The sequence below is a fragment of the Lutjanus erythropterus genome, chromosome 16 (genome assembly GCF_056507025.1).
Source record: "Lutjanus erythropterus isolate fLutEry1 chromosome 16, fLutEry1.hap2, whole genome shotgun sequence".
NCBI classification, from domain to species: Eukaryota; Metazoa; Chordata; class Actinopteri; order Lutjaniformes; family Lutjanidae; genus Lutjanus; species Lutjanus erythropterus.
Window position 1 is genome coordinate 37,081,112 of NC_139332.1, and position 16,567 is coordinate 37,097,678.

The following is a 16,567-nucleotide window of genomic DNA, read 5'->3' on the forward strand; positions in this document are numbered from 1 at the left end:
TACAGCTCTCATTCTACACTCAAATACGTTTACTTTCAATACTCTTGATAAAATGTGTTTGCACTGAGTTCAACTTTTAATGTAGGAATTTTCAAGTGGAGTACTTCTCCATAATGGTTTTTAGTACTTTTACTCAAGTAAAAGGGGTTAGGGGTTAGGGGTTAGGGTAGTTCTGAAATATTATATAACTGCTATTGTGAAACCACAGAATGAAAGAAATAACATATTAAAGTATAACATAAAATATAGCATTAAAATATGAATAAAATATAGTGGGAATTTCTTGTTGTTCAACTCTCCATGGTTTACAAAAAATATCATGGATTCAAACAGGCTACACCAAGGTAACACAGAAACAGGGCCAAAATGACCCGAAAACAAGAAGTAGAAAAAGATAAAAGTAAAATCCCAGGTCAATCTGTTTTTAAATGACATTACAGATACCTGAGAGCAGAAACAGAAGCCAAGAAAATGTGACCATCACAGACCATTCAAATAATAAAAAAATAATCTCTACTTACTAACAGCCCAACAACCCATAAAACATGCAAACAACACATCAAACATTATTTAGTAACTATAGTAATTATGAATCAACCCCTGAATAACCCCATTAAAAACATGATAGTCTTTTATGCATCTTTATTGAACTGTCACATTTAAAGCAGTTAGTAGTGTATTTTATTAATTTCCTGGTTTTATTACCAAAATGCAAAATATATTCTTGAATGACTTTAACATACTGTTGAATTTGATTGAATGATTTTTCTTTTCAAATGTTTCTTGAACACAAAAAAGCAGAAGAAATGTTTTTCTTTTTCGATACTGCTGCCATCCAGTTGACATCAGGGACAACATCATCATACCAGTTAAACTGGAGATGTTCATGCAGTATATTGTGCTAAATTCCATTTCTCTCACAATGTAGAGAATAAATATATTTAAAATATGCATACTGACAGGTATTATATGTGCGTAAGTGACACTATAGTAGAAATAACACATTTTGAGATATATATTGTGTGCATTGGCATGTGTTATTCAAGATGTTATTTTATCACAAAATATAGTCTAAGCAAAGCCATGTTTTCATGGTTAAGTGTTTGACATCAATCTAGTTTTTATGTTAACAAATGTCATTCCAAACTAAATTATGACTAATCAACCTCTGGATGTGTAATTAAGTCCGTCAGTATTAAACAGGACACGGGGTGTGACTATTTTAGGACAATGAGTATTGAAAAGCTCTGACATGATTGGTTCTTTTCAATGTTTTGGTTGAATTTACCATCACACTGTACAAAGAGAAATCAGCAAACACCAGAGCAGAGAGGTCGCTAGTGGACACAGTAAAGTCAATCAGTTCAAATAACCCAAAGATTACTTGATTCAATCACAAGTATGGCATTACTGAAAGTGCTATGACTGCACCTAATTAATAGTTTTGATTAATCAAACCATTATTTATAATGATTAATTTATCAATTATTCTGAGGATTTGTTTTTACTTGATTAATATGTAACAGTTTACCCAGAACAAACATAAAAAAAACTTATATTTTATTCAATCATCATCCTAAAAAGGAGACACATTAAGCACTTGTGTTTTTGGCTAAGCGCAGTCTTGTCTCAAATGTTCCTTTTGAGTATATTTTCAAATACTGCAAGTTAAGTGGTGTGGATTCTCATGTGTCGTGTCAGATATCCCCTCTCTACAAATCCTTTGCCACAAACTGAACAACTGAATGGTTTATCATCTGTGTGGATTCCCATATGTCGTTTCAGATATATCCTTTCTCCAAATACTTTACCACAAACTGAACAACTAAATGGTTTCTCACCTGTGTGGATTCTCATGTGTCGTTGCAGATTTCTCCTGTCTACAAATCCTCTACCACAAACTGAACAACTAAATGGTTTATCATTTGTGTGGATTCCCATGTGCTGTGTCAGATATACCCTTTCTGCAAATCTTTTACCACAGACTGAACAACTGAATGGCTTCTGCCCTGTGTGGATTCTCATATGTCGTCTTAGATTTCTCCCATCTCCGAATCCTCTGCCACAAACTGAACAACTGAATGGTTTATCATTTGTGTGGACTCCCATGTGTTGTGTAAGATATATCTTTTCCCCAAATACTTTACCACAAACTGTACAACTGAATGGCTTCTCCCCTGTGTGGATTCTCACATGTCGCCTTAGATTTCCCCAATCTCGAAATCCTTTACCACAAACTGAACAGCTTAATGGTTTAGTATCTGTGTGGATTTTCATGTGACGCCTCAGATATCGCCCTTCTCCAAATCCTTTACCACAAACTGAACAACTGAATGGTTTATCATCTGTGTGGATTTTCATGTGTTGTCTCAGATATCCCCTGTCTACAAATACTTTACCACAAACTGAACAATTGAATGGTTTCTCCCCTGTATGGATTTTCATGTGTCGTCTCATTATCCCCCCATTTCCAAATCTTTTACCACAAACTGAACAACTGAATGGTTTGTCATCTCTGTGGACAGAGGAGTGTTCAGTCAGTTGTCCCTTTTGTGCAAATCCTTTACCACAAACTGAACAACTGAATGGTTTATCATCTGTGTGGATTAACATGTGTTGTCTCAGATATCCCCTTTCTACAAATGTTTTACCACAAACTGAACATCTGAATGGTTTCTCCCCTGTGTGGATTCTCATATGTCGTTTCAGACTTGACTTTAGTGTAAATCCTTTACCACAACCTGAGCAACTAAATGGTTTCCTTCCTGTCTGGATTTCTTTGTGTCTCTGTAGATGTACTTTGTCAGCAGAGGTTGCAGTGCATTCAGATGAGCTAACTGATGTTTTTCCAGTATTACAGAAACCTGTCTGAGTCTCCCTCTTCTCACAATCAAAACTGTCATCAGTCTCAGGTTCAGAGGAGTCTGAGGTTTTGTCATTTGTAGCTGGTAAAACAATGCTGGGTTCTGATCCGACATCAGCTGCTGTTTTCAACTGTTTTGTATCTCTATTCTCTTCTGTTTGGCTTTGATGAAGCTGTGAGGATTGAGGGTTCTCTTCATCATCCTCTTCACTCTTTACAGTTACAGGAATTAATGTGAACTTTGTGATACGAACCTTCTTCAGCCCTGGAAGCTGCTCTCCCTTCTGTCTGGTGTGGATTTTCATGTGTCGTCTCAGATATCGCCCTTCTGCAAATCCTCTGCCACAAACTGAACAACTAAATGGTTTATCATCTGTGTGGATTACCATGTGTTGTCTCAGATATCCCCTGTCCACAAATACTTTACCACAAACTGAACAACTGAATGGTTTCTCCCCTGTGTGGATTTTCATGTGTCGTCTCAGAATTCCCCCATTTCCAAATCTTTTACCACAAACTGAACAACTGAATGGTTTATCATCTCTGTGGACAGAGGAGTGTTCAGTCAGTTGTCCCTTTTGTGCAAATCCTTTGCCACAAACTGAACAACTGAATGGTTTATCATCTGTGTGGATTGCCATGTGTTGTCTCAGATATGCCCTTTCTACAAATGCTTTACCACAAACTGAACAACTGAATGGTTTCTCCCCTGTGTGGATTTTCATGTGTCGTTTCAGACTTGACTTAAGTGTAAATTCTTTACCACAACCCAAGCAACTAAATGGTTTCCTTCCTGTCTGGATTTCTTTGTGTTTCTGCCAATGTACTTTGTCACAAGAGGTTGCAGTGCATTCAGATGAGCTAACTGATGTTTTTCCAGTATTACATAAACCTGTGCAAGTCTCCCTTTTCTTCTCCCAATCACAACTGTCATCAGTCTCAGGTTCAGAGGAGTCTGAAGTCTTGTCATTTGTAGCTGGTAAAGCAATGTCTGGTTCTGATTCTCCACAGTCTTGTTCATCAGCTGCTGTTTTCAAATGTTTTGTATCTTTGTTCTCTTGTGTTTGGCTTTGATGAAGCTGTAAGGACTGATGTTTCTCTTCATCACCCTCTTCACTCTTTACAGTTACAGGAGTGAATGTGAACTTTGTGATATCAACCTCCTCCAGCTCTCCAAGCTGCTCGCCCTCCTGTCTGGTCTGGAGTTCCTCCTGTTCCTCCTTAATGTGTGGCAGCTCTGGTGGGTCCTCCTGGTCCAGACTGGGGCTCCACTCCTGCTGCTCAGGGGAAACGTCTTCTTTATTCTCCAACAGCTGCTGGACGTCTGTTGAGACTAGTGAAATACATACACAAGTTTTAGAAAACTGTAAACTTCAAGTTAACATTTAATCTAACAATACCATCACCAAGCATTGCTTTTTAACTTTATGATCACTTATTAGAATTACTAAATCTAATATGCTGCATGCACACTGCGAGCTCTCAGCTGCAACATAACAGTAATCCCTGAGCATGAACAGAATGTGGGATTGATCTCAGCTTAATCTAATGATTTTGAAAACACCAAATGAGTTACACTAACAAATGTGGTTATAGTATGAACAGTTGCGAAATATCACTTACATGAGGCTGTTCAGTCAGACAGCAACAGATCACCGGCAGTAAACTTGGCATTTCATCATTGCAGCTATCAAATATTACCAGTGCATTTTGACTGTAGCTGAGGCTTTACCTTAAGAGGTGCTTCTGTGTCAGGGTTAGAAAATGTCTAATTTCTAAATGTCTAATTCCTAGTGTGTACACCTCTACCTCCATGCCACAGTAAAGCATGTTAATTTTAATATGCTAAAACCTTTATCAAGATAATGACAGTATAGCAAAATCTGTGCTGTGGGCATGCGTGGCACCAGTGATGGTGATGTCAGCAGTATTCCGTCCACTCCTACTGGAACTTGAACCATTTTCTGATGCCCCCGAAATATTTAAATAATTAAATTAAAATCATAAACATGCAACGACTGGTCCAGTAATGGCTTAAAAGAGCGACTAGTAGCTTAAGGTTTTGATTGGGGGTAGCTGTATAGGCTACACATTGACATACCAATATATACATTTATAGATCAGCAGCTGCATATTTAAAAATAGATTCTGAGTTTTATTCTTACAAATCAGAATACACATTTTCAGAGAGCGTTACACAGTAATGGAGTGGGTGGAGTATACAGTAATGGTCCTATGTCATTTATCTCTTATTTTTATTTTTTTCAATTAGTTATTTTATTTATTTTTATTTGCATGATTATGTATAAGTATTGCTGGACAGAGCTGAGAACTAAGAATTCATTGACAGTGACTGTTTCACTGTTATTGTTGATCATGTGACAGTAAAGACCTTGAGCTCTTTTAGTGGCAGCTGGTTTCCCAGCAGTCAAAAGTAAGAATAAAAATGATATTGTACAAACCGGCTTTGTGTAACTGAACTTCAGGGTTGAAAACAGGTTCTGATCCTCCACAGTCTTCTCTGTCAGGCTCTATTTTCAAGTGTTCTGCAGCTGTGTTTTCTTCAGTTTGACTCTGATGAAGCTGTGAGGACTGAGGTTTCTCTTCATCATCTTCACTCTTCACAGGGACAGGAGTGAATGTGAACTTGGTGATATCAGCCTCCTCCGGCCTTGGAAGCTGCTCTCCCTCCTGAATGGTCCAGAGTTTAAGCTGCTGTCCATCCTGGCTGCTCCAGGCGTCCTCCTGTTCCTCTTTAATGTGTTGGGTCTCTGGGTCCTCTGGCTCCTGACTGGTCGAGAGTTCATGAAGCCGTGGCAACTCACCACCACACTTATGTCTTTTGAGTTGACAACGCCAAGTGAATCTTGCATCACAAACATTGCAGCTGAATGGTTTCTCTCCTGTGTGGGACCTCATATGTATCTGTAAACTGTCACGCCGTGAAAAACATTTACTGCAAAGTGAACAGCTGGGAGCTTTTGCTCCTGTATGAGATCTGATGTGATCCTGCAGAGTTACCTTCTGGGCAAATCTTTTACTGCAAACTGAGCAGCTGAATGGTTTTTCTCCTGTATGGCATCTAAAATGATCCTGCAGACAAGCTGTCCGAGCATATGTCTTACCACAAACTGAGCAGCTGAAAGGGTTTTCACCTGTATGGAACCTAAAATGATCCTGCAGATCTGCATTCCGGGCATATCTTTTACCACAAACTGAGCAGCTGAATGGTTTTTCTTCTGTGTGTGTCCTCATGTGTCTCTTCAGATTTGAGTTTTGGTTAAATTGTTTACCACACTCACAGCAGCTGAATAGCTTCTCACAAGAACTATATCTGGCATTATTCAGAAAGCTTAAACCTAAATGAGCTTCCCTGGTATTTTCATCATCATTACTGACTTGAATCTCTAGTTCAAAACAGTCTTCAGTCTTGTCTTCAGTATCAAGTGTTAAATGTATATCTGGATCTGAGTTCTTGGCTGGTTCTGGTCCTCCATAGTCCTCCCCATAAACTTCCATTTCCATCTGTTCAGTCCGTCTTTGATGAAACTGTGAGGACTGAGGTTTTGAATCATCATCTTCACTCTTCACATTGACAGGAATGAATGTGAACTTAGTCCACACTTCCTCCTGTTCCTCTTTAATGTGTGAAGGCTCTGGGTCCTTCTGGTCCAGAATAGGGCTCCACTCCTGTGGCTCAGGGGCAACTTCTTCTTTATTCACCCACAGCTGCTGGATGTCTGCAGGAACCACTGAAATACAAACGCACACATTTAAATGTTTGTGTTAATGCCTTGATTTTTATTTGCTTGTTTTTTGCAGGTAAATGTGCTGTAGCATGATATCACAGTATAATTATAATTAAATATCCTAAGACATATAAAAGATGACTGCATAACCTGTGGCTTTGCATCATGACAGCAGTCATTGCCGTGGCTTGAGTGGTAAAAAAAAAAAAAAGGTGAGTAGGCAATAAATGTCTTCAGCAGCTGTCTCATGCCACTTTTTTTTATATTAAAGCATTGTCAATGACATAGTGTTCTTTGTCTCTCTTTCCCATCATATTTAAAATGTCCATTTCTGTCTGAAGACGGTGGTTGGACACACTAACAGCAGGCTAACTAAAGCTAGCAGGTAACATATAGAAGTCATCTTTAAAACAATGGTGCATCAAAATGATTCCATTATCGACACACACACACACACATTTATGACTGAAACAACTTGTCGAGATGGGGGGTATTCCCTTGTCACTCAGGGAACACAGCAAACATGCTAACTAACTTTGTAAATAAGTGTTAGTTCTATTAGCCATGTTGTGCCAGAATCAGACCCAGTAACTCAACGCGTGATGCTGAATTGTAGGCTGGTATTCGCCTTCACCATAGAATGGATGAATGTCTCTTTTCTCAGTAAAACACCAGCAGTGGTATGATTAGCTATAATGCACACTGGCTTTCATGGCTGGTGACTCGGCTGACGGTAAAGTCCAGTATGGATATCGAGGCACAGATTAAAAGACAGATGAAGATCAGACATCCAGAGACACCGAGCCCAATCTTAAAGCGATCTAAAGTGCATGGTTTAAAGATCAAGGGTTTTAATTTATTCAAGGCATGTCCAAATTCACCTTTGCCATCTTGTGCTAGAGGTGCACAGGGGTGTCCCCTGCATGCGTTATCAACTGCACCCAAATGCCTTGGTTAATTTCTGGATGTGTTTGGGGCATAACATGGAATAAACCAATCAGAGAGTCAGCTATCATCACCTCTAAGAAGCTTGGGTGCCCACAGTCAGAGGGTGTTTCTGAAGTTTGTGGGAAGTGATATGCAGTTGCACACAACCACCATCAGGCTGAACAGAACAGAACTAGAGGTCAGGCCAGACTAACGATCAGACATAAGCTCTTGTTCATTTTGTATGTTATAGATAATAATTGTTTAATCTTGTTTTTCTGGATCCCAATGAACATACTGGCACAAACACTATGGTTGCGCCAGTAGTCATGTGACTGATCTAGCGAGGACTATTTGAGAGCTTGCATAACCCACGTCATCTGGTGTGTGCTGGGTGTAAAATAGGGCCCGTTAACTTTTAAAGAGCATTAAAACTAAATAAAAGAGTGAAAGAGTGACGTGTTCAAGTGACAGCCAGGCTCACAGCATCTGTAAGCTCTTGTTGTGATGAATCAGGGAATGACACACAGTCACTGACAGACCCAATCAAGAAGTTTCTATTATCTATTGTTTCCAAAGGTCTCCATTTCTGCCAGTCCAGGCTAAAGTGCAACCCAGGAGTTTTAAACTGAAACGGGTCCAGCAGCGTTTTCAAGCATCTCCATTTTAAGTGTCCTTAAAGGCTGGGGTAGTGTGGACACTAGGTGGAAATTTAGCAAAACATATGCATTTTAAAACAAAAACATAGTAGTGAGAAAGACTTGCCCAAGGGTGACACAGGCATTAATGAAATTAGCATAGCAGCTCATTTGGCAGGACATTTGGCATAAGATATCCGTTTCTCATCTTTGATTCAGTTCTATTAACTTCAACTTTTGAGTGACAGATTTTATCCACTAGATAAAGCCATTAGTTGATTGTTGAAGATTTTGTGCTTTATGTTGTAAGCTATCATCACCTCTAAGAAGCATGTGTGCCCAGAGTGCAAGTGTTCGCAGAATGATGTTGGAATTACCATGAGGAAAAAAGAGAAGCTTTTGAAGTGAGAAGGGACCAGAGTCAGAAAGGGTTTCTGAAGTCTGCAGGAAGTGATGCACAATTACACACAGGTTATCCAGTGGGTATGTACAACCACCATTAGGCTGTGACTGTTTTGTGTTTCATGGAGACATGGCTCTGTGGATTGACATGGGATTTGGATAGTTTAGCTAAAGTTAGCTTATAGGGGTGTGTATCTCACTGACTGAGACGATTGGATACACATCTCAATACATGTTCAACGATACGATATCTTTTATAAATCTTTAAGTGGCCAACAATTCAGTTCGATACAATTCAGCTCTGTCACGATACGATATGATACGATACAATACGATGCAATACAAGACAATGCAATGGGTCAGTCTTTACATTTTGATTCAACTAATGCTACATTTGTAGAGTGCTGTTAGTTGCCAAAAAATCCTGATAGTTTTACTAAATATAGTAACAGTAGAGACAGAGAGAAGAAGACATAACAGTGATGTTTATATCTTATTATGAGTCTCGTGTAAATGAGATAAATGAGAAAATTTATTTTATTATTTAAAATCAGTATTTTTGCAGTAAGATGATCTACTGCTCTGTTTCATATGAAGAGTGCTGTGGTTTAGATCAGTGTAGAGGAACAGTGAAGTGTTACCTGCTCTCACAGTCACATGACGTCTCTGTGGGTCAGACTTGTGTCTCTGTTCCCCACTGTCTGACATGTTTTGCATAAATGATCTGCAGCAGCGTTTCTCATCTTTCTTATAAAACCCAAACTTATTCTACACTCGAGCGTTATGAAAGTTTGGTGGTGCGACGCGGTACAATGTCACTTCTGTTGCTGTTTTCAGTGCTGTCTGTTTTAAGTAAATGAAGAGGAGACACAGGAGAGGAAGGAGGGAGCGCTTGTTTTGTGAGCGCAGTAGCGGGCGTCCAGTGAGAGTGGTGCAGCCTGAGACAGCAGGAGAGAGAAGACGGAGTGAAATTAACAGTTGCAGCTCCCTGATGCCAAAATTAAACGTATGCGCATCCCAATGAGATGTATTGATACACTAGTGCTGCATCGATTTGTTTCCGATTCATGTTCAGCTATTTATCGATGCAGGGCCGTCCGGACCGATGCACTCGAATCTCACACATTAAAGTCCGATGCATCGGATGCATGAGTGAATCGTTACACCCCTATTAGCTTAGCATCAGCTTCCTGCAACATAAGCAGCTCAGTCAACATGTTTACAGCAGCAGAAAGAAAACAAACCTGCTCTTCTCAGCTTTATTTCCGGCTGTAGAATCACATCCAGCAGTTTTTGTTGGCGATCGATCTCCCTCTGATATTTGGAAATTGTTGTCTCGAAGTGTGCAATCAGATCTTCTCGAGGTGCAGTTAGCAGCTGATGTTTGAATGAATCTTTAAGATCCTGAAACTGAGTGTGGCTCCACTCCTGCTGCTCAGGGAGAACCTCATCTTTAATCACAGACAGCTGCTGGACGTCTGCAGGAACCACTGAAATACAGAAACACAGTTAAGAAAACCATGAGTTTGTGTTAAAGTTTTAAATGGTAATATTTGATTTTTGGATTAGAGTTTTGTTTTTGTTTTTTTGCTAGCAATAATTTGTCAGGTCAAAGCTTTTCACTTGAATTTATATACAATTTAGTTAAGGATAACATCAGAAATATTTATGCTTAGACATACAAAAGATGATCAAATTTAAAGGACCAGTGTGTAGGATTTAGTGGCATCTAGTGGTGAGCTTGCAGATTGCAAAGATCTCATCTCACTATGAAAGTCCTCCACTACAAGAAGAATACTGCGCTAAAAAACTCACTTAAGTAAAAGCACAGAAAGTGTGGAGTCTTTCAATAAAAACTCAAACATTTACGTTTAAGTCCACTGAGGGGTGGACAGGGAGAACTTACTCGGACGTGTGTTCTTGGCAACTACAATAAACCAATGTCCAATACGCCGGTCTCTTTGGATGTGGTGAGCCATTTATTTTCACATGTGCTCACCTTCACACAGGTAAACCATTATACGTCAATTATTCTTTCTCTGACAGGTTTCCATCACAGGCAAGTATCCATTTAACAGTTTCAGTTCCAATACATTGTCCAACAAACTTCCATGCTGCCACACACGCAGTCAAAAAACTGTTTGCTTGCCCCTGTTCACACACCTGCTGCTCATCAGCTTCACCTTATATTACCTGTGTTTCTGCCCTTGTGCTCCACCCCGTGTACAAACAACAAAACTGCATTTCTGCATTTTCCATATAATTACCTCTAATTAATTAACCAAGAAACAAAAGAAATAAAACAAAAATAGTACTGTGGCTCCAACAGAAAGGTAACAAATTAATGAAAAACACAACAAAGTTTCATGTTTCAAAATGTGACACTTGTCTGTAAGTAGATTTAGCACCCCATTGGAGCTGCAACAATTAATCCGTTATTAATTGATTATTCGATTAATCATTAACTGTTTTGATAATTGATTAATTGTTGGAGTACAGCGACCTCCGAGCAGGTTGTGGGTGTTCAGTAGCAAGTGAGGCTTGACTGGCTTCATTTCAAGCAATTCAAAGCACTTCAACTAAAATCCAAACACTTTTCAAACCTTGAAAAACTTGACATTAAAATTCAGTGCAACATGTGTAAGAACCCTGGGTGATATTGTGATTAATTGTGCAGCCCTAGATTTAACTTGTTTTTATTTTTTAGTCATGCTTTTTAAATTGTTTACAACCAAATTAATAGCCTTGCAATAAATAATTTTTAGGTTTAGACTTATTTTGAAGTGGTACCGAATTTTCTCAACACATAAAGAATCCTTTAGCTTCAGTAATTTGAAAAGTAACTAGTAACTAAAGCTGTCAGATAAATGTAGTGGAGTGAAAAGTACATTTACCTCTGAGATGTAGTAGAGTAGAAGTATGAAGTTACATAAAATGAATGGAAACGTTTAGGCATAAGTACCATGAATTTGTATATAAGCAGATGTACTTTCAATACCTAAAGGTACCTAATTTACGTGATCAATAATGAAAACTCAACTCAAAGTCAGAGAACTAAATCAAACTTGTTAACAGGAGCTAGCTGCTGCGGCTAACAAACAAGAGTATGGATTGTTGTGCTAACGTTAGCTTAGCATCAGTTCAGTCAACATGTTTCCAGCAGCAGAACTAAAGAGAACAAACCTGCAGCTCCTCTCAGTTTGATTTTAGGCTGTAAAATCACATCCAGCAGCTTCTGTTGTCGATCGATCTGCTCCTCATATCCGGATATTGTTGTCTCCAAGTGTCCAATCAGATGTCGTCTCTGTGCCGTCAGCAGCTGCTGTTTGAATGAATCTGTCCGCTCCTGAAGTCTGGAGGACATTTTACACTCTGGACAGAGTCAAGTGGACAGTGGACACTGAGAGGACAGATTCACCCTGCTGAACACACAAGCACGCATCGTAAAACGCAGGCTAACTGCAAACTGCCTGCCGCGACCCGGAAACAAACTAGGAGGAACGTGATGTCTGTGCCTGAATACCACATTAGGTTCGTTCGAGATGAACTGCGCCTCGCCTGGAGAGTAGACGAGATCAGGCGGCCACAGCAGGAGGTGGAGACAAAAAGCTGCAGTCAAGTCGGACAGTTTTCAACAGATTTAGGAGAGACTAGAGGAAGAGACACGAACATCCTGTCAGATCACCTGTAGGTTACCTGTAGTCTGCAGATCATGATCATGCCTGAAGAAATAAAGTGCGTTCTTGATCGTAAATTTAAGTTAAAATAGAAGAGATCCTCCTTTTGACGCATGTAACATCTGTTCTTTTATCTGCCTTGTAAAGCACTAAACTGTTCTTTTGATAAGTCCTATATATATAACCTTTATTATTATCAGACACTAAATATCTGCTTTCTGACAGATTAAAACTTCATTGCAGAACAGAAGACGGATATGTCGGGCATTAAATATTACAATTACACAGAAAATTAGTATTTTATACAACACGTGGTGTTTGTTGTCAAAGTTAAGAGCCAATCAGAGCCTATCAGCTTGTCAATCTGGTGACAGCCAGGCGTTTGCAGTCGATGGAGGGCAGCTGCGGCATCTGGCTCTACAAACTGTGGCCGCCTCGATCTCGTGAGGTTATCGTTGCCCACGTGTGCATGACGTCAGAGCAAGTCGGGATCAAGTCGGACACAAATCTAACCTGCATGCATTGTGCGCTGACCGCCGCTGATCGATTCTGCGGAGGCCTGGATCATCTCGAACGCACCTATTATTAAGTTTGGTGTTTGCATGTAAAGCAACGATGGTGAATTTTGATGTAATAATATTTTGATTATAGGTTAATTTTATATACATAAATGGATATATTTTTCAGCACCTCAGGCAATTTATATAATTTATATAATTTAAATACCTAAAACCATTTATCAGTTTTTCATTACAGATGTCAGGATTGTAGCTGTTTTTTTCAGAGTATCTCTACGTTTTATGGCATTTAGAAATTATTTTAATTTTCTGTCATCCTTAAGAAAGTGAAGAAAAGTGCCTTAAGATTGTTTGATTTACTTGCATTATAAATGGATGAAACTCCCCTTGAAGTTAATTAAATTAATTAAATTTGTTTTTGTTTACATGTTATTTGTCTTTTTAGATATTTATTATTTCTATTTGTTTTGTTTTTTGTTTAGTGTTTTGATTTATGCTGCTTGGATTTATTATCAGATGTGTTTAAGATGACTTTGTTATTTGAAGATGCTGAATAAAGATTCAGTGAAATAATTGTTTATATGAAGAAAACTTAGATAAGATAATATTTTATTCAAAAATAATGACAGTAATAATATTTTCAGGACTTTCTCACTTATTCCTAAAACTAATTATGCGTTTTATTTTGAAATGTGTTTGTTTCTGGGTCGTCGCGGACAGTCGGCACTTAGTTGTGATGTGTGTGTGTGTGTGTGTGTGTGTGTGTGTGTGTGTGTGTGTGTGTGTGTATGTATGTGTGTTCAGCAGCAGGGTGAATCTGTCCTCTCAGTGTCCACTTTGACTCTGTCCAGAGTGTAAAATGTCCTCCAGACTTCAGGAGCGGACAGATTCATTCAAACAGCAGCTGCTGACGGCACAGAGACGACATCTGATTGGACACTTGGAGACAACAATATCCGGATATGAGGAGCAGATCGATCGACAACAGAAGTTGTCTGACTCTGAGTTGTATTTTGATTATTGATTATTGGTCATGTGAATAAGGCCTCTTGAAAATGTCCCTAAGTATGGAATGTAACTAAGTACATTTACTTAAGCACAAATTCAAGATTTTTATACTTCACTTCAATATTATAATTCATTTTGTAACTTTGTACTTGTTTCTACTCCTGCATCTCTGAGGTAACTATTGTACTTTCTACTCCACTACATTTATCTGCCAGCTTTAGTTACTAGTTACTTTTCAGATTGCAGTGATCACTCCCTTCCTGTCCAGGCAAAACTGTTTGTGATAAATTGAAGGATCCTGTATGTGTTGAAGAAATTCAGTAGCACTTCACTATAAGATTACACTTAAAAATGATTTATAAATGGTTTATAATTAGGTTGCAAACATGTCATAAATTATTACTAAAAGAAACTGATGCAAGCTCAAACTAGGGCTGCACAATTAATTGCAGTATCACTGAAATTGCAAATATCCAAATCGCACAGCCACGAACACACAATTTGTTGAGAAAGGAAAAATGTGTAAGAAACTACATTATAATGAAGAACTATAGTGCTACAGAGATGACCTGGTCTAAAAATTCTTGTTCTTCAGATGAAAGAAATCATCTTGGACAGACCCCAACAAATATGAAGAAGAATTAATTGAAGGATGAATTCCTGAATACTGTGATTCGAGGATTTTGCTGTAGATAGTGATGAGCCACTCTGTATTAATGAATTAAAAGGTGATGATTATTGGTGAATGATGAATCATACCTGCCGACATTCAAGTTTCAAAATAGCAATCATACTCCCATATGATTGCTAGTGGGGTTGGGATGCCCAGGTTCAGAACCACTGATATAAAGCATTGGTTCCTAAATGGTGTGTTGATACAGACTGGTATGCTGTGAGGCAAGTCCAGGTGTACCTTGAGATTTTTTGACAACCCTACATTATATTATTATAGAGATATACAGGTACACAAAAAGTTAAGAATTAATTTTTAATTTACTGTATGGATATGAATACATTTTGGTTCATCTGCTGGGGTGTCTTGACCACAAAAGGTGTGAAAACCACTGGTATAGAGTGTAATAATGTCTTCAGACTATTGCATGTACAGGTACTGGACATTCTCTCATTTGACACACAATTTAGCAGATTAACCATGACTGCATTAAACTAACAGAAAAGGGCAGGAGTTTGGAGTAATTTAGACTGAAACAGAAACCTTGTTCAACTGAATGGCTGCTCTTGATAATGCATCAACTGTCAAAAAGTAAATAATACTCTGAGTAGTTTTATGAGGAATAAATTTACTTAAGTAGTTTTTAAACACCAGTATGTTTACTTGTAATTGAGTAATATTTTAGTAATGCAACAGTAATTGTACTTGAATACAGATTTTCAGTACTCTTTACACCAGTGTTGAATATTTATTACATTGTTGAAGTCACTGAATGCTGTTGAGCCAAGTTCAAAATAGACATCTAAATATTAAAAATCTGTTTTAACCTTGACAGTGCTTCAAGTGCAAGTCAATAAACACATTATTACTGGATTGGATTGTGAGTTTACAGTCATGTCTCACCTGGTTTGTGTCTATGTTCAGGTCAAATTTGTCTCAAACCAGCCATTCAGCTCTTCAAGTGACAGACAATTTTTCTGAAAGCAGGGAGAGACAGATTATAATATATATTTGATTTATATAACTTTTTACAAAACAGTCACAAGTTACTTTACAAAGTAAAAATAACATCATTGGCCAAAACAACTCAAGTATAAATGGAGGTGAATACAGCAACTCAGAAACAGTACTATAATTACCAGAAACAAGTAGTAAAAAAAAAAGTAAATTTGCAATTAAGTGACACAGTATTTCTGTCAGATAAAGGAAAGTAGAAACAGAAGTGAATTGAAGGCACCCACCCCAGACAGTTCAAATAAATAATCAGTCCAACAACCCCAAAAAACATGAAAAAATATTAAACATTACTTAGTAACTATAACTATGAATTAACCCCTGAATAAATCTATTAAAACATTATAGTCTTATAACCATTTTTATTGAACTGTCAATCTCAGTAAGGCACATTTAATGTGGTTAGAGGTGTCTGTTAGTAAGTCCTGAATTTTCTTGCACAGAAACTAAAGAACACCACAAAAATCTGCAGAAATGTTAAAATGAAAGAAAAACATTGGATTTCCCTGAGACACTGCTGCCACCTAGTGCTATAAATTGTACTTATACAACCCCAATTCCCAAAAGTTGGGACACTGTGAAAAAAGTAAATAAAAACAGAATGCAATGATTAACAAATCCTTTTCGACTTTTAGTTAATTGAATACCATACAAATAAAGTAAGAAGACAAGACACTTAATGCTAAAACTGTTAAACTTAAGAGTTTTTTTGGAAACACATTAATTTCATTTTACTTAATATTACTGACTGATTTTTGCCAGTACTGCCACATACCAGTTGACATCGAATCAATCAGTGCCTTAATGCTAATGTATCATGCTTGGTTGTTGACAAAAAGTAAACAGGATGGTGCTCTCTTGTTGTTGCTACCATCTTGACAAAACACTTGGAGCTTTCACTTCAAGTATTGTAGTATAGTATTGTGCAGAGCAGTTGTAACCTACTGCTAAGATAGCCAGCAGAGTCTGTTTAGAAGCAGACCGAGACCCACCTTTTCACATGGTCTCAGTCCTGTTGTTTGGTGTACACCAGAGTGAGTCTCAAAAATTTAACATAGTCTCTTCAGAAGTCCAAACTAAATACAGTCTAATGGCAGT

At 38.1% G+C, this 16,567-nt stretch overlaps 1 protein-coding gene across 1 annotated transcript; it reads right to left on the minus strand.

Annotated features, from left to right (window-relative positions):
* Window positions 1–627: 627 nt before the first annotated feature.
* LOC146313596 (uncharacterized) lies at window positions 628–11,959 on the minus strand. Its single transcript, XM_084739558.1, is given in 5 exon segments — window positions 628–1,848; window positions 1,850–4,196; window positions 5,326–6,615; window positions 9,824–10,069; window positions 11,763–11,959. Coding segments are annotated over 5 exon segments (4,131 nt in total). The 5' UTR covers window positions 11,944–11,959; the 3' UTR covers window positions 628–1,781.
* Between the last annotated feature and the right edge of the window lie 4,608 nt (window positions 11,960–16,567).